At 37.1% G+C, this 23617-nt stretch overlaps 3 protein-coding genes across 4 annotated transcripts in view; 2 read left to right on the forward strand and 1 right to left on the reverse strand.

Annotated features, from left to right (window-relative positions):
- DIP2 (disco-interacting protein 2) overlaps nt 1-23617 on the reverse strand; it is a 304666-nt gene that overhangs the window by 91451 nt on the left and 189598 nt on the right. The gene's annotated exons all lie outside the window — the stretch shown is intronic.
- On the forward strand, nt 6105-17628 carry LOC149911061 (ATP-binding cassette sub-family F member 2). 2 transcript variants are annotated; one of them, XM_090102439.1, is made up of 12 exons: nt 6105-6182; nt 6409-6576; nt 6767-6973; nt 8877-9065; nt 9373-9516; nt 10291-10414; nt 11040-11238; nt 11589-11768; nt 13015-13155; nt 13732-13923; nt 15345-15548; nt 16068-17628. In XM_090102439.1, exons 2-12 carry the CDS (start codon nt 6429-6431, stop codon nt 16200-16202), a joined length of 1863 nt encoding a protein of 620 aa, XP_089958565.1. In that variant the 5' UTR covers nt 6105-6182; nt 6409-6428; the 3' UTR covers nt 16203-17628. The 2 variants fall into 2 exon arrangements, with proteins under 2 accessions (XP_089958565.1, XP_089958572.1); XM_090102446.1 differs by having other exon boundaries at nt 6121-6182; nt 6414-6576.
- LOC149911062 (ADP/ATP translocase 1-like) lies at nt 18786-23575 on the forward strand. Its single transcript, XM_090107636.1, has 4 exons — nt 18786-18981; nt 19060-19321; nt 19398-19632; nt 23333-23575. Exons 1-4 carry the CDS (start codon nt 18786-18788, stop codon nt 23573-23575), a joined length of 936 nt encoding a protein of 311 aa, XP_089963762.1.

Genomic DNA, 23617 nt, shown 5'->3' on the forward strand with positions numbered 1-23617 from the left:
GAAATAAATTGAAATAATCTTAATAACTTATTGTGATTACTGTAACAAAAGCTATTTTGTTTCATTGTAGGTACATACGTATTTGTTAATATAATTGGCGTTGAATTCGTTTGCAAATAATATCTTATTAGATATCTAATATTTTTATAATTCCTATTTAAAGGTGTAATATTTAATGTTATATACATAACTATTTATAATTATAGATATTCGAAGAAATTTAGTGTGGAAGCTATAAGTAATAGCAGTCATGAAACATTTGCCTGAATTAGATAAAAAATAGAAACGTCGATATATTCAATACTTCAGTCTCCCAATGGCCTGAAAAGCGCATTTCCATTTTAAATTAGTACAAAATCAAAGCATTCAATTCTATCATGTGACTTATAAATATCGATCGATCGTCATAACGATTCCGTATTCTGATATTTTATATGCATTTTGCTATAATTTGTAGCTTAGGTACTATATAATTCATCAAAGCAATAATCACATTACCATGGTCTGTTGTCGTCTCTAGCAACATTTTATAGCTTTTGCTGTCTTATGAGATATACTCGTTTAATATATATGGTGTTATTATACTGTAGTTATTAAGTGTGATATTTTGTGTTGTATTTTACTGTTTTTAATTGGAATCAAGGTTGTTTTATAGTACTTAGTAACGAACGAAGGAATACCATAAATTTGAATACGTTTATATACGAAGATAAAACAAACAGTCCAAATTAAGTAAGAGTATACAATTAAAGAATTAAATTTTCTTGTAGCTAGGATGAAAATCGGTCTAGTGATATTAATTGAATTACTCAATTTACTATAAACAGAAGCAATATAAAACATTTACTAAACATCGAACGCCAGTTAAAGGATATAATCAAAATAACGTTTTAATATATACGTTTCCCTAAAACAATTAAATTATTGAATGAGAGCGTATTTTTAATATGATTAAGCAATCTGCCTGATTGTGTGTATGATTGACTGTTGTCTGTTATCACCAAATAAAGTTATAAAAATATATAAAAAAAATATTTATCATTATATAGCTCATTTAAATGTGTGTGTTAAAGAATATTTATGAGAAGACCCTATTTTAATAGTTCATAAAACACTGTTGAAGATTAATGATACCTACCTAGTTATTGAAATAGTCTCGTTGCTTAACTTGTTCTCATTCTTAAAATCTATTTCAAATTTTTATCTTCTCACATAACCAACGCAATTTAGGGTGTCCCTCATAAATACCATAGATGTACCTATTTAAAACTAAAAAAAAATGTCTTGTTCCATACTTTGACAGAATAAGTGGGAAGACATCCTGAGCAAGAATTCCATTATAAACGTTGCATGGCTATTTCAACTACTTAATCAGGATGTAATAATTATAGGAGCATTTACCACTGTATGGTGCCTTTTAAAGCATATTAAAAATGTATCTCGCCTAACTCCAAAATTTCAAATCAACAATAAGAAACAATGATTAACCCATTTCAAATTATATAATGTTAACATGTGTACGAAATAATTTATTGCTTGGAAACTATTCAATGATAAGCTTATCCTTAGCTGTAAGTGCATACTGTAACTTATTACGTTTGTTGAAATATTTCAATAAATTATTGTTTGTTGATTATAATTAAATCAATTTTCCTCTAAATGTTTTTAATTATTTCATCCCAAGACGTTTTAAACGTACCCTAACTATGAATCCTAAATCCTACATACACACCTAAGCATAACAAGGTACTTTTTTATATTCTATATAGAATTGGAAAAGAAAATCGTCAGTGCCATCGTTTATAAGAAAATAAAGCTCTTGCATGTTTGTCTAGACTCTATAGATTCTGCTCGTCGTGCTTTAACCCAAAGCCAGCACTGGTTATTATTATAACATACAACATTCAATTTTTATACAAAGAGGTGGAGGACAGAGTTTCCCTATTTTTTTTTACTAAATATACCTACATACATATTATAAAATATGTAAAGCACTGAATAGTCTGTCTATAATCTATATTATATTATGTTTGAGCAAATACGAGTACCTACATAAACTGCACAATTTTTTTTATATAAAATAAGATCTGTGGTATCTCTCAAATAATTAGGTTCTCTTTTTCCGTACCTATAATAAATGGTTCATTAATGTGGGCCTGCATTTCCAGCCGGAGCTATCAGAAAACGCAATTATTGTCACATAATAAACATATTAAAGATAACGATTTTTTTTACAAACAATAATGGTTTCCGGCTGCTGGAAGTGGGGAGGGGTAACATTATCCCTCTTTCATCCCCACCTTCATACATAATATAACCCCCAATAATGGCAATGTATTTCTAAATTTGTATCCTTTTTTGTTACTCTAAAACTTATATAATAATAAATCAATATTAATATAATCAATAGTTTCAACATCTTCCGCTTTTCCCAACAGAAGAATTCCAAAGGACGTGATAATGTGCTGTGATACTTGATTTAAGTCACGTAAGTAGTAAACTGATCTAGTTGTTTTTAAGCTATTGCATAGCTTCTATCGCGGGCCTTTAGCGTGGGGACCGAATCGAAAAATTCCGTAACGAAAAAACCTCACGCTTCCCACTCCGACGGGCTCGGAGGTGTGGCTTGAAGGCATGCTATGCAATAGCTTTACCGCGGCAGTCCCCGAGTGCCACACGTCTTTTTTTGTCTAATGATAAATTTATGAATGATCTACACGGAAATGTACCTACAAAGGACACAAAATACCTACACCCACAGCCTACACCCAATGCATGGGCGTAGCCACGGTGGAGCAGCAGTGGCTTTGACCTGGAAGGTACCTAGCCAAATATTAAATAAAATTTGAATTATCTAAGTACTAACTACTAAGCTTAATATCCGTAAGAAAATTCACACTCGATTCTCAAAAGTCGAAATTTTACTTTTTTCCGAAAAAATATCGGCGTAAGACTAATGCCATACAAATGCCATGCAAATACCATCGCAAATGCCATCGCGCATGCCATCGCGAATGCCATCGCGAATGCCATCGCGAAAGCCATCGCGAATGCCATCGCATGTGCCGCCGGCATTCGAAGACTATGACTTTGGATACGTATAGGTTGCTAGTTACATATTATTTTTATTGTTGCCCCACCTTGAGCCCATGGCTACAGGCTAGCTACCCCCATGTGATGACCCAATGCATTATTAATAACTAGTGGTCCGCCCCGGCTTCGCCCGTGGAACATATTTCGCAATAAAAGGTAGCCTATGTCCTTTCTCGTTTATCAAAATATCTCCATACCAAATTTCATGCAAATTGGTTCAGTAGTTAAGGCGTGATTGAGTAACAGACAGACAGACAGAGTTACTTTCGCATTTATAATATTAATATACAGGGTGTAATCGTTAAGTGTGCACAGGCGATTTTTCCGTAAGTATTACAGATAGCAAAAAACTTTAAACTGATATCGAAAGTACTTAACCTAATGAGTAAAATGGCCGTAATAAATTTTTAAAAATAAATCGAGAAATATCAAAAAAATTATCTTTAAACCCTCCCATACATTAAGTATGAAATATGAATATCCCGTATACATTTAATATGAAAGATTTTAGCTTTCTTTTTCTTTTTTGGTTTTCTGCTTTAATTACTTCGCAAATTTGAAGTGGCATTTTCCACGCTTTTTCCGGACATTTTCACGCATTTTCCGGATATTTGCCGGGGATTTTCCGAGCATTTTCTCGACATTTTCCAGGCTTTTTCCGGGATTTTCCAGACATTTTCCCAGGCATTTTCCGGGGATTTTCCGAGCATTTCCCGGGGATTTTCCGGATGTTTCCCAGACATTTTCCGGACATTTCCCTGGAATTTTCCGGGGACTTTCCACGCATTTCCCAGGCATTTTCCGGACATTTCTCAGGCATTTTCCGGGGATTTTCCAGGCATTTTCCGGATATTTCCCGGACATTTTCACGCATTTACCAGATATTTTCCGGACATTTTCACGCATTTTCCGGATATTTTCATGGCATTTTCCAGGGATTTTCCACGGTTTTTCCGGAAATTTCCACGCATTTTCCGAGCATTTCCCAGGCATTTTCAGGTTATTTTCCTGGAATTTCCCAGGCTTTTTCCGGGGATATTCCGAGCATTTCCCGGGGATTTTCCGGATGTTTTCCAGACATTTTTTGGACATTTCCCTGGCATTTACCGGGGATTTTCCAGACATTTTCCGGGGACTTTCCGAGCATTTCCCGGGGATTTTCCAGACATTTACAGGCTATGTCAGGGAAATGTCCGGAAAATGCCTGGAAAATTCCCGGAAAATATTCGGAAAATGCCTGGAAAATCCCCGGAAAATGCCTGAGAAATGTCCGGAAAATGCCTGGGAAATGCGTGGAAAATTCCCGGAAGATGCCAGGGAAATGTCCGGAAAATGTCTGGGCAACATCCGGAAAATCCCCGGGAAATGCTCGGAAAATCCCCGGAAAATGCCTGGGAAATTCCCGAAAATGTCTGGAAATTCCGGAAAATAACCGGAAAATGCCAGGGAAATGTCTGGAAAATATCCGGAAAATGCGTGGAAATGTCCGGAAAAAGCGTGGAAAATGCCCGGAAAATGCTTGGAAAATCCCCGGAAAATATCCGGAAAATGCGTGAAAATGTCCGGAAAAAGCGTGGAAAATGCCACTTCAAATTTGCGAAGTAATTAAAGCAGAAAACCAAAAAAGAAAAAGAAAGCTAAAAATCTTTCATATTAAATGTATATGGGATATTCATATTTCATACTTAATGTATGGGAGGGTTTAAAGATAATTTTTTTGATATTTCTCGATTTATTTTTAAAAATTTATTACGGCCATTTTACTCATTAGGTTAAGTACTTTCGATATCAGTTTAAAGTTTTTTGTTATCTGTAATACTTACGGAAAAATCGCCTGTGCACACTTAACGATTACACCCTGTATAGTATGGATTGTTGTTCTCTTACGCTTTATTGTCTGTTAAAAGAACTAAATAAGCATCTGTGATCACAGATCGTGACCGAGGCCCCTTTTTGTTTATTTTTACTAATATAAAATGCCAGTATAATTTTTTTTTTGTCTCAAGGGTTCTATAGGTCTACCAGAATCTCATGGCATATTTATATTTAAGAAATAAAAGATTTTTATGTGGCAACTTATTTGACAACTATCAAATTAGATGTCAAATTATTTGTCTTTTTTGCAGTTGATGAATAATTTTTAGGATTTTGTCTAAAAAATCTTCGAAAATGTCGAAAAAGCCGCTGCGATCACAAGCAAGAGGTGTTGTTTATAATGTGTATAGAAAAACATTCGATGAAGAAGGGTCAAACACATCACAATTTTCAATTTTGAAGATTTTATTGGTAAATTGGACTTACCCGTTTTGATACTATAAATTAAAAAATATTATATGTAGGTTACTATAATATTGTTTGTTGATTAGAATATAATTTTATGAAAACTTATTACAGGAGTTTCCAATACGGCTATTGGTCAAGTCCAAGCTGTCCAAGTCAACTTTATAATGTGTGTCTGTTAATACTTACGAAAATAAACGTAATTTTATTTTATTTTTATTTTATTTTATAAAAAATTATAAGCAGTTTTGATCTACATTATCATTATATCGATATTTTCACATGGCATACTGGTAATGAATATACAAATATAGGTATGCGTAAATAATAATATGTATTACCTGTATAAAAGTAATATGTATAATTATGTATATTATACATGTAAGTATGTACCTACATAATATTAAGTGGATATCTCATTATTAAGTACAGTATTGTCCATTTATGTAATGTGAGTAATGATATTGAGGACAAAATAAAAAATAAGCAGTATCAAGATCGTTCAGTCCATTTTCCCTAGGGTTGCACACTCAAAATTTTGATTTCCCTAATTGCCATCAGATTCTGGTTTACCTATACATGCACAAATGAATGCAGCGCCCTCAATTCAATTTTATATTTTGTGATCCATGTTTCATAAAAATATATTCTGTGGTACATTATAATTATATACTCTGTTGTCCATGGTAAGATAGACATTTATATTTGACAGATAAATGACAATTCAGTGACTTTGTTAAATTGTCTTTCTTTTAGAAGCAGCACGTGTAGACGCGGTTGACTTCATTATCGTCGCATGAAATTAATAGGTATTCAATTAATTTACAAGTTTTATTGAGAAAAATATAAGTTTGGTGTTAATTTGAACTTAGAGTGATCTAAATTTTAAGTAATCAGTATCATAAAATCGAAAATTATGAATCATCTGAACATTGTTTTAAGTGTGTAACGAGCTGTGTAATGCGGTTTCATAAAGTAATCTTAAAACTAGCATGAACTGTTCACGTGCAAATTTTAATAGGAATCATTTTCCAGTTTAGGTTACATATATAACAATGCCATCTGACGCGAAGAAACGAGCACAGCAAAAGAAAAAAGAACAAGCGAGCAATAGAAATAAAAAACCCATCGCGAAAGTAAACGCGGATCAGAATGGTGCAGACACCAACGGTACTAAAGAAGAACGTGAGCTCACCGCTGAAGGTAATTTAGTCACGCCTTATGTTTTATTTTGAATTTAAAAAAGCGAAATAAAACACTTCCTTAGCGTATATTTTATTGATTTTTATTGTACCCACCTGAAATGAGTAGAAGTGTTTGAAAACAAATTGTTTAAAAAAAATAAACAACATAAATTGCTGATGAATTGACCTATTGTCTTATTGTTTTGCAGAGGCATTATGTCTCAAGTTGGAAGCTGAAGCAAAGATGAATTCTGAAGCAAGGTCATGCACTGGTTCTCTAGCCGTCCATCCACGATCTAGGGACATCAAGATAGCTAATTTCTCCATCACTTTCTATGGGAGTGAACTGTTACAGGACACTCTTTTGGAATTGAACTGTGGCAGAAGATATGGCCTTGTGGGATTGAATGGATGTGGTATGTATATGATTCTCATTAAAATTCAGAATCAATTATCTATTATACATATTTTATGTAAAGTTATTGAAAACTGTAATGATCAATAATATTTTTAACATTGATTTTAATTACTTATATGCTATTGCAAGTTAGTCCATCTTATCATATTATAGATAACATAATTGATTTATTACTTCAAATCACTACAGTATTAACTGTATATGTTAAACATGAAAATACAATTAATTTTGTATACAATATTCAATTTTAAAGTTGTATGTAACTGCAACAATTTAGTTTTATTCTGTGACAAAAGCACTACTTTCTAATATGATGACAGAATTGATTTTACAATTTGTTCTATAATTGTGTCAACCTTTTGTGACCACTGAAGCATTGAATACATTATTAAAAGGTTGGTTTAAATTGTCATGATTATGCCCACTTACCTTTTCTCTCTTGTAATAATATGTCTTATTTATAAGACAATAAATATATGGCTATGCAAATGAATAATTTAACCTTTGTGTGATTTGGCGAAATGTTCTATACTATTAAAATATTTTTTGTAATTAAAAAAGATATACTTTTTTTTAGCTCAAAAACTTTTCATTTAATTTAGCAAATATATTATGATAAGCAATGTTGAGAAATGAAGTCAGGATCTATTCATATTATAATGTTCCTATATTGTTATTGTTAATAATTTCTAGAAGCAATTGTGTCCAATTAGGTTAAATTATAGATCTAGAATGTAAGTACAATGTACAAAGGGTCTGTAAAATATATGGTATACATATAGATAATAATTGGCATGTGCGTTGAACTGTGGAACATGAAAGGTTATATAAATTAGTATGGGGACTTATTTTAAATGTGCAGCTGTATAAGTGTGGTAAAACTCCCATGTGTCCATTGATTATCTTGTAGAGTTGTTGAATTTTAAATGCATTGCTTTTCAATAGGTTTCAAAAGAAATTTAAATATATCCTATCCTACTATATTATAAATGCGAAGTATGGGAGGTTGGATGTTTGTATGTTTGTTACTTTTTTACAAAAAAACTACTGGATCAAACTTTATAATTATATAGATAGGTTATATATATTACAATACATTAGTATAATACATGAGCTATATAAATTCTTGATTTTGAAACTACATAGCTCAGCTAGTGTTTAATATTTTATTCATATGATTTAATTAAGATTATATTTTGTTTAAATATAAAATTCAGTATACTATGTAAATAATATGTTTGCAGCGCAAATTTAAAAATTTAATTGCAATTGCTTTCTTCATTTTGGTCCCTTGTGTAGGACTGAGCAAATGTACTTAACATCTGTTTCACTGATCAATTTTGTTTATGGACATGTCCAAGGCTAATCACCTTCTGTACTATCTGCCAGTTCAAGACCATTTTGTTTGTTTGCAACAGGAATCAAAACAAAGACTTATTGGTTCTACACAGTACACACATGCATTATTACTACATCACATATCCAATTATATATGCGATTTGCTTGCGAATTATTTTTTCTGGTTTTATATGTTCATAATTTGACATCTTAAGTCTAGTGTCTAGCCTAGTCTAGTCATGTTGGCTCAAACTATACTTAATTTACTTTGTTAGCCTTATAGCTTAACTAGCGGTCCGCCCCGGCTTCGCCCGTGGTACCTACATGTTTAAACTATCCTATCTCTCAAGTTGGATAGAACTGCACATGGTGTGCGAATTTTATTATAATCGGTTAAGTGGTTTAAGAGTCCATTGAGGACAAACATTGTGACACGAGATTTATATATACTAAGATGAGAACTGTATGCTTGATTAAGTAATAATTTTTTTTTATTATTTACTTGACTGCATTTTTCACGCGACAGGCGAATACATCACAAACTAACGAACAAACAATTACAGGGAAGTCGTCCCTGCTCGCCGCGCTCGGTCGCCGCGAAGTGCCGATACCGAACCACATAGATATATTCCACTTGACGCGCGAGATGCCCGCGTCCGACAAGACGGCCCTCGAGTGCGTCATGGAGGTCGACGAGGAGCGCATACAGCTGGAAAAGCTCGCTGAGGAGCTAGCCCACTGTGAGGACGATGGTAAGGGAATTTATATCATCGATTATATCGAATATCGAAAAAAATATATAATCTAGATTAAAAATACAATAAAAAACGTTTGATAGAACATTTTTAGAAATATGACTGAGGTATTGTCTAGTTTTATTAAAATTCTGTATTATGATGTATAAAACAACTTATCCACATAATGTTTTTTATCACTTATATAGGCTAAATAGATGATTAAATAGTAACTTAGGTCTATTTATGTTATTGTATTTTAATGGTATGTTTTTTTAGTGCTTCCTTATACGTTGGTATTAAATTCATGAATGTATTGTTGCAGAATCACAGGAACAATTGCTTGACGTGTACGACCGTCTTGAGGACTTGAGTGCCGATACCGCGGAGGCGCGTGCTGCTAACATCCTTCACGGTCTTGGCTTCTCTAAGGAAATGCAGCAAAAGGCTACTAAGGACTTTTCTGGAGGTAATTATGTCACTAACTATAACAATGTCTAATAGTAAAGGAGTATAAATTATATTTTGAACAATATGTGACTGTAAAGTAAGTAAGATATAGTTTAATCATGACAGTTTTTGCTTTGTGATGAATGAAAACTAATGAAACTTGGAAAGTATATAAAATTTAGAAAATAAACTTTCTTCAGTAAACAAATTAGTAAAAAGGTAGGTAAGGTTCATATAATTAAGTAAATGTGAAGGAAATCAAAGTCTACACTTCAACATAGAAAATGTTGTTTAAATTTTACTGTTATGTTTATTTAATAACATTGAATCATAGAAATTTTTAAATAGAAATAGAATACAAACTAGAATACAAATTAGAATACAAACTTTGTATTATACCAAAGTTTCAACCAACAACCAAACTCTTAACTTAATTGATATAATATACTGGACTAAAACATTGAGATATACATATTATGGAGACGACACCGCCTACATCACTTATGTTCCGCACGTTAATTGCACGCACATTTTTTATTTGTTTTAAAGTGAAACGCATCAAATATGCCTTCGTGTGTGTTACGATATTACACAAATAATTCGGAAAAGTGACTAACATAACTTTTCATCGGTAAGTACCTAACTAGATAATAATTTTTAAAAATTTTTAAAAAGAGCAAAAAAATGGCGCACAGATTTCGTTCGTGGCGTCTCCTCCATACGTAGTAATATTATCTGATATCTCAATGGACTAAAATCGAATACAAACCAATAAAATAACCGTATCCCACAGGTTGGCGTATGCGTATCGCTCTCGCGCGCGCTCTGTACGTGAAGCCCCACCTCTTGCTGCTCGACGAGCCCACCAACCATCTCGACCTTGACGCCTGTGTGTGGCTCGAAGAGGAACTCAAACAGTAAGTCATATTAAACTCAAACTCAAACATTTATTCATTCAATTAGACTTCTTCTAGAAGCACTTTTGAAACGTCATAGGTACATATTTTTAACATTTACCACCGATTCGGAAAGCAGTATCTATGGAGAAGAATCGGCAAGAAACTCCATAGTTGCTCTTTTTAATCATGTCAGTTTTACAATTTAATTTTACAAATTACATATGTAACATCATAATTTATAGTGATATGCCAAAGAACTGTCCTGTGGTTTTTTACGCGACAATCCTCCATGGGTTTTTAACGTCGTATTACTAAGAGAATGACAGTTACATAAATAATGTTATTATAGTCATTTTTTTGTAGTGTTGTCTTTTAAATGTATGTCTATGTATGTAGGAGTTATTGTTATACATATTAACTTATTTAAAAACTATTTAACATGCAAACTATCAATTTCTCAGTCTATAAGATTAAAGTATTGATATATACCTATATTTAGTTGACCTATTTAAATATTTTAGAATGAACTCGGATATTCGAATTTGACGACTCGAACATTATACACCTTACGTTTATGAACACAATTACTTTTAATACAGTCTATATGGAACAAACAATTAAACAAAACTACTCATTCTTCCAGATATAAAAGGATCCTAGTACTGATCTCACACTCGCAAGATTTCCTGAACGGCGTGTGCACAAACATTATACACATGAGCAAGCGCCGATTGAAGTACTACACTGGTAACTACGAGGCGTTCGTGCGCACGCGCATGGAACTGCTCGAGAACCAGATGAAACAGTACAACTGGGAGCAAGATCAGATCGCGCACATGAAGGTATAGATTTAAAAATCACGAGGCGGGTTTCGAACTCGCATCATTTCGCCTTACCGGGGCGGGTACGCGGGTACAATGCTTTCATTTGAATGCTACAAAGCTAGATATCTTTATTTATAAAATTCTCGTGTCACAGTGTTATTAACCAATGTTAGTTCTTCTGAAATGGCTGGATCGATTCTCATGACATTATGCGTGCCCATTGGTAGATCTGATTTGAATCGGCTAAAGTCTATTTTTCATACCGTTAAGTGAAGTGACGGCTAGTACGCTTATAAATCTCTGTTTTGTCTGTTGTTGAGTCTGTTTGTACTGCGTGAATTGGAATAAACCTGATTTTATTCCCACAGAACTACATTGCTCGGTTCGGTCACGGTTCAGCGAAACTGGCTCGTCAGGCGCAATCCAAGGAGAAGACTCTCGCCAAGATGGTGGCTCAAGGGCTCACTGAGAAGGTGGTGGACGACAAAATCCTTAACTTTTACTTCCCATCCTGCGGCAAAGTGCCACCACCCGTTATTATGGTCCAGGTAAATTATTGTAATAATGCTTTTTTTGTACAAAATTAAAATTAAGTAAGTTCAAGTGTTGTTAGAACTTGTAAAATTTAAACTTGCACGGAATTATTATGTAAAATTTAATGTTCTTTATTGATTCACTGATGCATAAAAATAATTGAAGAATGACGTCATGCAGTAAGATGACGATTTTTGTATCTTTGAATCTTGCCAAAGAAGTTTCACTTATGACACTTGCTCGGCATACACGCTCTTATTTTGGTCAACATTCGATATTTCAAATTATCTGCGTTGTTGATTTTGTCATCTTATTAAGTTACTAGCTTTCCACTCGCGGCATCGCCCGCGCAGTCAAAGAAAAACCCGCATACTTCCCGTTCCCGAGGGATTTCCGGGATAAAACCTATCCTATGTCCTTTCTCGGGTATCAAAATATCTCTATACCAAATTTCATGCAAATTGGTTCAGTAGTTAAGGCGTGATTGAGTAACAGACAGAAGACAGAGTTACTTGCGCATTTATAATATCAGGGCGCTTGTGCACTACAAGGAATTTTACTGTCCGGCATTCCGATTTTTTACGGTCCGCTGTGGCATGAAAAAACCGATGAATTGCTTGTGCACCTGTCCGTCTTTACTCGGATCAGTGCGGTACAGTTCAAGGAAGTTTGGCGGTATAATGCTATCATAAATGATTTTTTTTGCATTTTACAAGAATCGAGTAAAAAATATAGAAGGTGAAATATTATATTATTTCGTTATAATACAAAGTAAAGTTCCGTAAGAGATTTAAAATGCGTGTTTCACTTATTTATTTTAATCGGTGACGAGGAGCTAAAGCTATTCCCACTTGAACTTTAACTTACCAACACTTACTTAGATAATAATTATAGGTCAATGCTTGGTCAATGTATATAAAATAACAATACCGACTTCTCAAATCTCATTGCCAACTAAAAGAAAGTAAAACAAGAGCTTGCTTTCAATTGGCATATGCAGTAAAAACAGTAAAATCCAAGCAAGTGGGCATTCGAAAACAATCATACCTACAGCGACTCGTAGACACAAAAAACCATCCGGAATAGGGAAAAGTAAAATGTCGCACAGTAAAATTACGTATAGTGCACAAGCTAGTATATAGATTAATGGCGTGCCATACCGGACCGTAAAAAATCGGAATGCCGGACCGTAAAATTCCTTGTAGTGGACAAACGCCCTTAGTATGGATTAATATCTTGTTAATGTTTTGTGTTGTTTAGAATGTGGCGTTCCGTTACACGGACGAAGGGCCGTGGATCTACAAGAACCTCGAGTTCGGTATCGACCTCGACACGCGGCTCGCGCTCGTCGGCCCTAATGGGGCTGGCAAGTCCACGCTGCTCAAACTTTTGTATGGAGATGTGAGTGTTTTTTAGAATTAATTTATGTCCATTGAAGCACATACTTATGATTTGAAAAGAATTAAATTAATTTTTTTTTTGTCTCACAATTTTGAAAAAATGGCTAATAAATGCCTATTAACCGGAGACTTATCCACTACCGCCTTGGGTAGCAGTATCCTTTAAGTATTCATTTGATTATATTGAGTAAATAAAAAATTGTTTTTACTGTCTTGTCTCCCATATAAATGGACCCAATAAGAGATCTAGAGAGATGCCAATCGCTTGCGCTGAGTACGAAACCGTGTCTCATAAAAAATTTACGCACACAACTGCAGTAAACAAAATCAAAACAATACTTCGCGTTGTGTGCGTGTCATCACACAAAAATATGAGAGCGACTATTCGTTCGCACACTAGATTGTAAGTGACGTACGTATACAGCACCGCTACAGCTTGTTCTTTTTTTGGGCATATTGCTGCGACACCGGCCCCGCCCCTAACCATATCTCCCTTTAGTTTCTGTGATCTGTGAATGGACCCAAAAGACAAAATTTCTATTCCAAATTCGAATACTCAACTAAAAACCGTTCCCAGCTGGTCCCGACCACGGGCATGATCCGCAAGAACTCCCACTTGCGCATCGGCCGCTACCACCAGCACCTGCACGAGCTGCTCGACCTCGACCTGTCGCCGCTCGACTACATGATGAAGGAGTTCCCCGAGGTGCGCGAGCGGGAGGAGATGAGGAAGATCATAGGGCGATACGGGCTCACTGGGAGACAACAGGTAATTTAGGAATAACCAATTTCATGATTCTATTGATACTATCTAAAATAAAAAAATGTATGCGTGTACTAGAGTACACACGTAAGAAGTGAAACTTCTTTATGACCTTAAAAATGTCACGAGTATGGCGTAACGCAAAACTGTCACGCGTACGGCGTAACGCAAAAATGTCACGCGTACGGCGTAACGCAAAAATGTTACACTTAATTTTTGTCTAACCCCGATAAAGAAGTTTCACTTCAATAATGAGTGTTTTAACCGACTTTAAACCGTTTGTGTCGTCCGCCTCCTTGGTACAGTGGTTGAAACGTGAGCGTAGCACCGAGGGGTCCTGGGTTCGATTCCCGGTGGAGACGAAGAAAAAAAAATGTCTCGGTCTGGTAGGACACAGAAGGCTGATCACCTACTTGTCCCTAAAGAAAATCGATCAGTGAAACAGATGTATAATGCATCTGCCCTTACCCCTCTAGGGGACATGGGACTTCACACAAACACTTTGTGTCAAAGTGCTCAACCATACCATCATTTCTTATTTCTCAATTAGTAGGCGTGTCTGTGCGTTAGGACTCAATTCGATTCACGTTAAACCGGGCCGGGGAAGGGCCGTGAAACAAATGAAACAATATCCATCCACATGCCCAGTCTGTGCCATGGTCAGGCATGAATCACTTCATACAAAACGTAAACAATAATGTTTTAACGAGGTTAGGCATGAATCACTTCATACAAGAAGTAAACAATAATGTTTGAACGAGCCCCGGACAGAGTACGGCCCGGTCGCGACATCGTGTAGCGTAAATCATCCTTTAGTATTGGAGTTGATTCCATAAATCAACTCCAATACTAAACTCGTCCCCCAAATTCCAGATGTATCCCACGCACTTATTAAATAAATGAACTTTATTAATTCCATACAATGCAGTTAAATTACAATTAGGTACAATTTATTTTTGGTACTATTCTGCTACTATTTCGTCGGCAAGAGTATTATTACCGTTTAGCCGCGTACTGACTGAGCGAGCAGCCTCGTGAGGCAGCCGCGTGAGGCAAATCCTCCGTCGGTCAAGACGAGCCTCGCCCGAGCCTGCCGCGGCCCGAGCCAAACATTGTCGCTCGCTCAGTCAGTATAGGTCGCGTCATATAAAAAGAACGCTGACGGTTAAGCTGCGCATTGGCGATTTATTGGTCTATTTGGTGTTATGAGGTGGTATAAGAATAACAAATATGTAGTTGCGAAGCCACGACTCGAGAGCCTACTTCAAAAATAAAATAAGCAGCAAATAACTTTCGTGCTAAACTTGATACATGCCAAAACACACCCCATCACTTTCATCCAGCGTTCTTTTTACATGACGCGTATTATACGCGGCTTTTGAAGTTCTTAGTTAGGTCTCCCATACTAACCTCGTCTCACATTGCAGGTGTGCCCGATGCGCCAGCTGTCGGACGGGCAGCGGTGCCGCGTGGTGTTCGCGTGGCTCGCGTGGCAGACCCCGCACCTGCTGCTGCTGGACGAACCCACTAACCACTTGGACATGGAGACGATAGACGCTCTCGGTGACGCCATCAACGAGTTCGATGGTGGCATGGTGCTGGTCAGCCACGACTTTAGACTCATCAACCAGGTGTGTATAGCCAGCTGTATGACTTAGAGCCCAGCTAATACTTGGACATGGAGACGATGTTGATGGATAACGATGACCAGGTTGTTCTTCAATAGGTTGTAAAAATGTTTGTTATATTATCATGTAATGTAAGTTTCTTACATTAACATTATGTTGTCTATGATTTGTGTGCTTGAGAAATAGAAAAAATAATTAATAGCCAATATGTATTATTAATTATTATGTTTTTGTAAAATACATTTTATTACGTGTAAAATATGGTTGAGTTATTTGATCCGGTGTCAAACTATTTCAAATGGCTATAGTTGAACTATTGTCTAATTTAGCAAATTTTTTAAAAGGGGTTTTTTTAATCAATTACGTCAATTAAATAAATCAACATAAATCCCGCAATTTTTTTCTCAGCTGTATAAGTAGCAGGAAAATATTAATGTTTTAAGATTGGTATTGAGTTCTACCCCTTTCAAATAGATATTTTTGTATTTATCACGATTTTAATTGCCTCCTTGAACTTTCTAGGTTGCCGAAGAGATTTGGATCTGTGAAAATGGAGCTGTTACGAAATGGGAGGGTGGTATCCTTAAATACAAGGATCACCTCAAGTCGAAAATATTGAAGGACAACGCCGACAATGCGGCTAAAGTGCGAAAATAAACTTACTTTCAAAACCATCTCAATATTTCCCTAACAAAAACAATTAACTTGATCATTTAGATTCAATTATTATTTTAAGTAAAAATTCTGACTTTTCATGACTTTTTTTAATCCAGCCTGTAAAGGGTCTTATGAATATTTATCCGCTTGCTATTGCTTACAAACTTTAACAGTTTTAGATTGACATTCATTTTGATATTGAACATATGTGCTATTCATAATATGCCTTTTTTTTAAATATGAGAAGCATTTTTTATGTATTTCGGCGTCCTCTGCTTTAATAATATGAATTCTGTAAAATTATTTTACAAGCAAGCGGATTTTTAATTGCTTTTCACAATGATTATTCACTCAAAATTTGGCACAATTACGGCGAATGTTCGTCGAAACATGACTTTATTAATAAAAACGGTGGGATATCGTTTTGATATTTGAGAGCGACATAAAATCGAGCCTTTAATTGTTATAATTAGATAGCTAGATGCACTAAATTCTCGCTTGCACTGTACCGTGCAATACGTATACTTACAAATGGTGCACCAATAATAATTAATTGTTATGTAACTAGAAAATTTAGCCTCAAATAACTTACAGACGAAGCGAAATAGAAGTATTATAATGATAGTGATATTGTTTGTTTACTGTTAATGCTAACAACAATTTTTAGTAAAATATATACACGTTTAATCGATTACATTCTGAGATACATAATATAGCTAAATGGGGATGTAGTAGTCGGTCCGTATTATCTTAGTGTTTCTTGTTGAATGTCAATAGTGCGGACTTGGTGTGAATCCAGGTGAAAAATAATGTAGTATGCATTATGCAGTATCCGATGAAGGGTTTTTATAATTTTCGTCAATTGATTTCATTTTGATTTGAGTTAATCGTTCATATTTCAGTTGATTTGTTTGATTGTGATTTAATTTCGTCTTGATATTTTGTCTTCATTTATGTGCCTTATAATTCATGTGCTCAAATGCCTATACAATGTTGTAAGCCTTGCGCGAATTACAACATGGGCCGGCTATGTTATAAAGTGAAGCGAACGAGTAGAGCCTTTATATTAAATTATTGTTCACGTTGGCTCTCTCGGCTGTAAGCTTTGCTTTCCCTTTTGTATTTACAGTGACATTGGGTTTTTGAAATATTTTAACACACGCTTTAGGTACCTAACCACGTGATTTTGAAATAAGTATATTATGTATGTTTTATTTATATTATTTACAATACAAACGACTGTAAAGCAATAATAGGTGATTAGATAAATATTTATTGTTAATTCAAAAACCCAGTTGTATTACTTATAGCTCCCATACATCATTTAAATAGTAATTGTAATTGACCAATACAGTGTGATCTAGGAACTAATTGATTTATTTGTGAATATAAATGATTGTGATTTCAATAAATTGATCAAACGGTGCATTTTTTTTTTAATTTCCCCTTGTGTTATACCCATCACAACTATCTTTAGAACTAATAACTACCTATTTAAAGAATTAGGTTTTTTATACATAAGTTTAAGTACCTATTTGAGATTTCAAAATTGTTATCCCGCATATTTCATCAGATGATTACTGTGTTTAACTGAATACTATAACATTTTCTTATTAATTTTCCTCCGTCTGTCTTTCTAATTTCTAGCAAATTTATTATTAATCAATAAGATGCCTGAACCGATTTTAATCGAACTGTCATGATAAGACAGATCTTCGTACCTTTAATTCATTATCCGATGTATATTATCAAAATTGTGCACATTCTAAATAAAAATGCGAAACTTTTTGAGGATGGATGGAGAGATGGACCGATGGATGTTTGTTATTCTTTCACGTGAAAACTAGTGAATCGATTACAATGAAATTTGGTACGTAGGTACCTGAAAACCCAGAATAAGAGATAGGCTACTTCTAATCCCGGAAATCCCACAGGAACGGGGACTATGCGGATTTTTTTTAAAACGCGAACGAAGCCGCGGGCAGGTGTCTAATATTCCTGCCAACATGTACTCTTAAGAGTATTACATAATTTTTAATCTAGGCTCATTTTCAACATTCATTTGGAGAGGTATAGTCACAGATTAGTATAGTGTCAAACATTAATTTAAAAGGGAGTTCGCTCAATATTCTCTCATTTCATTGCTGTAGAATTTACTAAATATGTACGTGTAACGTATATAACGTTATAAATAATTGTTAAAAAAATAATTTTTGGATATGATGTCCGAAAAGTAACAAAGATTATCTTCAAGAAAAACCAAGATAATATAATATATCTCTGCTGACTAAAGACTTCTTGATGGAGTTCTAATTTCAAACAAAAATGAACTTCTTTTATAACTCATAAAATCTGCCAACGGCTGATGACAGAATTTTTCACAATAATAAATTAATGATTTCATTTTGAATTTCTGTTAATTGGTTCATATAAATAATGGATTTTGACAATGGTATCTAAAAGTGCGGTGTAATAAACAAAAGTCGCCGCGGAATGTTCACGTAGCTCCTCGTAGAAGTGTTGAAGTATCGATTGTTTTGCAAGTTATTAATAGAAAAAATCCACTAAGTATTTGGAGACAATATGTCAAAAGATGGCAAAGGTAAAGATGGTAAGGATGGTAAAGCTCACGATCCAAGCGCTTTCATGAAAGATTTCATAGCAGGCGGAGTTTCCGCCGCTGTATCAAAAACTGCTATGGCACCAATGGAACGGGTGAAACTTATTTTACAAGTACAACACGTCTCCAAACAAATAGCAGAGGATAAACGCTATAAAGGTAAACTTACATAAAGTACAAATTGAATTAAAATAAAATAGTAAAAGTAATAGAAAAAGTAAACACTTATTTTTGCAGGCATTGTGGACGCTTTTATACGTATACCAAAAGAGCAAGGGATAGGATCGTTGTGGAGAGGAAACCTAGCGAATGTAATTCGATATTTCCCCACACAAGCTCTGAATTTTGCGTTTAAAGATGTGTACAAAGGCATGTTTTTGGAGGGCGTTGATAAAAATACACAATTTTGGAGGTATTTTGCTGGAAACTTGGCATCTGGTGGTGCGGCTGGTGCGACGTCTTTGTGTTTCGTCTATCCTTTAGATTTTGCACGAACAAGGTTACGTAATTAATATTTAATTATTTTCTTTATAATATTAATGCCTGATTGATATACTTATTTCATTTGACAACAGATTAGCTGCCGATGTCGGTAAAGGCAAGGCGAAAGAATTCAATGGACTCGTGGACTGTTTAATGAAAACGTTGAAGTCAGATGGTCCCATTGGCTGGTATCGGGGTTTTGTTGTATCAGTACAAGGCATTATAATCTATCGAGCTACATACTTCGGTTTATACGACACAGCTCGAGGTGTACTCATAACAGATCCAAAGAATACTTCTATATTCTTTTCATGGATTATAGCTCAGGTAATCTTTGATTTTTGTTTATATTTAACGTTTAATTTATAACTTATGTTCATATAATGTACTAATATTACGACGTCATACTTCATAGGACCTTATAGATCTTACCTATCTTTGTTAATTATTTAGTTTGGGGTGTCATGGCCATATAACACCTATTGGCCAAAGCCAACCTCACCTGCTCGTGGTGCACCCTGCTGGTCTACAAACGAGGCTCTGGCGATTAGTTTAGAGTGGTAGAACTACAGCTGCATACAGTCTCTGTATGTAGCACGAACGGGCTGTAGTTCGTCCGGGGCAGGACCACTACCTCACAGGAAACCGGCGTGAAGCATAAATTTGCGTTTCGCATTGGGTAAGTGAGGCATCCGGAAGCCCATCTCCCCCCCCCCCCCCTTTTAAGCATCATGGCAGCGGTTTTAAACAGACATTTACCCCAGGAGGGTACCAGCTCCATCGATGCTGGAGAATCCCTCCCTGAGCAATCTTGTTCAGGCCGCCCTACGTATTCTGGGGAGGGCAAAATACCGCTCGTTACTTCCCTACCAGGCAAAAAGAGCAGAAAGACCGGCGCACCCCTCTCCACGCTCCGCGTTAACTTCTGCAATATCAGGGGTATTCACTCTAACATCAACGCCGTGCATTACCACCTCGAAACGGCGAAGCCGGCCTTACTGTTTCTAACCGAAACTCAGATATCTTCACCGTCAGATGCATCATACCTTAGTTACCCTGGCTTTAGCCTGGAGCACAATTTTTTACCCCGCGCTGGTGTATGCGCATATATCCGGGAAGATATCTGCTTTCGTCGCCTTGGTCATCTTGAAGGTAGGGACCTTTCCATCCTTTGGCTACGTGTAGAATGCGACGACCACCCGCGCATCTATGCGTGCCTTTATAGGTCCCATAGCGGAAATGATGAATCGGACCGACTCTTTGAGCACATTCAGTCGTCGGTTGACACCGTGCTTAATCAGACTCCTGCTGCAGAAATTGTTGTCCTTGGTGACTTCAATGCTCATCATGCTGAATTTCTCAAGTCACGAACAACCGACCACGCGGGTAGATCTGTACACGACTTCGCTCTTGCCTATAACCTCACGCAATTGGTATCATCGCCCACGCGAATTCCAGACATTGAGGATCATACGCCTTCTTTGTTGGACCTTCTGCTGACTTCCCACCCGGAAGGCTACCAGGTAAATGTCGATGCTCCTATGGGCTCTTCCGACCACTGCCTAGTCCGGAGTTCAGTGCCAATCTTGCGCTTACCTCGGCCTCCACGTGCAGGCCACCGTCGCGTTTGGCACTATAAGTCGGCAGATTGGGATGGGATGCGTACTTTCTTCTCATCTTATCCCTGGAGCCGAGTTTGTTTCTCCGCGAGTGATCCTAGTGCGTGTGCTGACTCTGTCGCCGATGTGGTGCTTCAGGGAATGGAGCTCTTTGTTCCAAACTCTGTTGTTCCCGTGGGTGGCAAGTCCCAGCCTTGGTTTGGTCGCTCTTGCAAATCGGCATCGCGCCGTAAACAAGATTGCCTCCAGGCCTGGGCCAATGCACTCGCGTCTAGTGATCCAAACGCCCGTACATTGAAAAGAGAATTGAACTCGGCCTCTAGGTCCTTCAAGAAGGCTATTGCAAGAGCGAAAGCAGAGCACATTGCTAAGCTTGGCGAAAGACTTGCCCTACTTCCTTCGGGAACTCGAGCCTTTTGGGCCCTCGCTAAAGCTGTGCAAGGGAATTTTTGTCAGCCGTCCCTACCATCTCTGCGCAGGGAGAATGACTCGTTGGCCCACACAGCAAAAGAGAAAGCCGACCTTCTTGGCTCTCTTTTTGCTGCTAATTCGACGTTGGACGATACAGGGTTCTTGCCACCTACCATCCCACGATGTGAAGCATCCATGCCTGACATTCGTTTTAGTCAGAGAGCAGTGCGTAAAGCACTCCTTTCCCTGGACGTCCATAAGTCAAGTGGCCCTGACGGTATTCCTCCCATTGTGCTTAAGATGTGCGCACCTGAGTTGGCTCCGGTTCTGACGCGACTTTTCCGGTACTCCTACTCTACAGGCGTTGTCCCGAACTCATGGAAGACGGCTTTAGTGCATCCGATCCCGAAAAAGGGCGATCGCTCGGACCCGTCCAATTATCGACCCATAGCTATCACTTCTTTGCTCTCCAAGATAATGGAAACCATTATCAATCGCCAGTTGCTGAAATATCTGGAGGAGCATCAGCTGATCTGTGACCGTCAGTATGGATTCCGTCACGGACGATCGGCTGGTGATCTTCTAGTATATTTAACACATCGTTGGGCGGAGGCGATAGAGAGCAAGGGTGAAGCATTGGCGGTCAGTTTGGACATAGCGAAAGCCTTTGATCGGGTCTGGCACAAAGCGCTTCTTTCGAAGCTTTCTTCCTATGGGCTTCCCGAGGAATTTTGCCGATGGGTCGCCAGTTTTCTCACTGAGCGTAGTATGAAAGTCGTGGTCGACGGTTCATGCTCCGAACCTAAGCTCGTGAATGCTGGTGTACCACAAGGCTGCGTTCTGTCTCCCACACTGTTTCTTCTGCATATCAATGATTTGCTGCGCGTTAGCAGCATTCATTGCTATGCAGATGACAGTACGTGTGATGCAGTTTATGCCGGCCGAAGCAATATTTCTCGGGATCGCGTCATTGAGTGCCGGAACGATCTTGTGTCCGAAATCGAAACTTCCTTAGATGAAGTCTCGAATTGGGGTCGAATTAACCTGGTCCAATTTAACCCCAATAAGACACAAGTCTGCGCATTTACCGCTAAGAAGAATCCCTTTATCGCGACTCCCATTTTTCAAAGTACTCCCCTTAAAGCCACAGCCAGTATCGGAATTCTTGGTCTCGAAATCACGAGTGATGTGCAGTTCTCTTGTCATCTGGAAGGAAAAGCTAAGTTAGCTTCCCAGAAATTAGGTGTACTCTGTAGAGCGGGGCAGTATTTCACTCCGAGCCATCGCCTTAATCTTTATAAGGCGCAAGTCAGGCCGCATATGGAATACTGCTCCCATCTCTGGGCCGGTGCACCTCAACAGTATCTCCTTCCATTTGACCGAATCCAACGGAGAGCTGTGCGCCTCGTTGGCGAGCCAAGTCTAACCGATCGGCTTGATTCTTTAGCACTGCGTAGAGAAGTCGCCTCATTATGCGTCTTCTACCGCATTTATCATGGGGAGTGCTCTGAAGAACTGTTTGGAACACTGCCTGCGGCTGAATTCCACCACCGTACAGCACGTCACAAGCTCAAATTCCATCCATACCATCTGGACAGCTGGCGATCAACAACAGTTCGCTTTAAAAGAAGCTTTTTGCCTCGTGCTACGGAAATTTGGAATCTGCTCCCGCGGGCAGTGTTTCCAATGAGATACGATTTGGGGACCTTCAAGAAAAGAGCGTACACTTACCTTAAAGGCCGGCAACACACTCGCCATACCCCTGGTATTGTGGGTGCAAGTGGGCGACGATGTTCACTTAACATCAGGTGACCCGTCTGCTCGTTTGCCTGCTATTAACATAAAAAAAAAAAAAAAAAAAAAAAAAAAAAATAGTAATAGCTATCGGTTAAGTAGTTAGTATTTTTAGATGGATTCGTTATCTAAGAGGTAACAGCAGTGTAGGTGATGGAAATAAAACACCAAATTACAACATATTTATGCTTTATTTCTTACAGACTGTCACAACAATTGCTGGTATTGCATCGTACCCCTTGGACACAGTGCGGCGACGTATGATGATGCAGTCAGGTCGACCAGTAAACGAGCGCCTGTATAAGAACACGCTTCATTGCTGGGCTGTCATAATGCGTACAGAGGGGCCTGGTGCGTTCTTCAAAGGTGCCTTCTCTAACGTCCTTCGAGGCGCTGGTGGTGCATTTGTGCTCGTTTTGTATGACGTCATTAAAAATCTTCTCTAAAACGTGGTGTTCAATTTGGAAGTTATTTTATAAGTAGATTTT

This window comes from Colias eurytheme, chromosome 1, assembly GCF_061535395.1.
Source record: "Colias eurytheme isolate Ceu_HAF_F1 chromosome 1, ilColEury1 Martin Lab GWU primary, whole genome shotgun sequence".
Classification (NCBI taxonomy): Eukaryota; Metazoa; Arthropoda; class Insecta; order Lepidoptera; family Pieridae; genus Colias; species Colias eurytheme.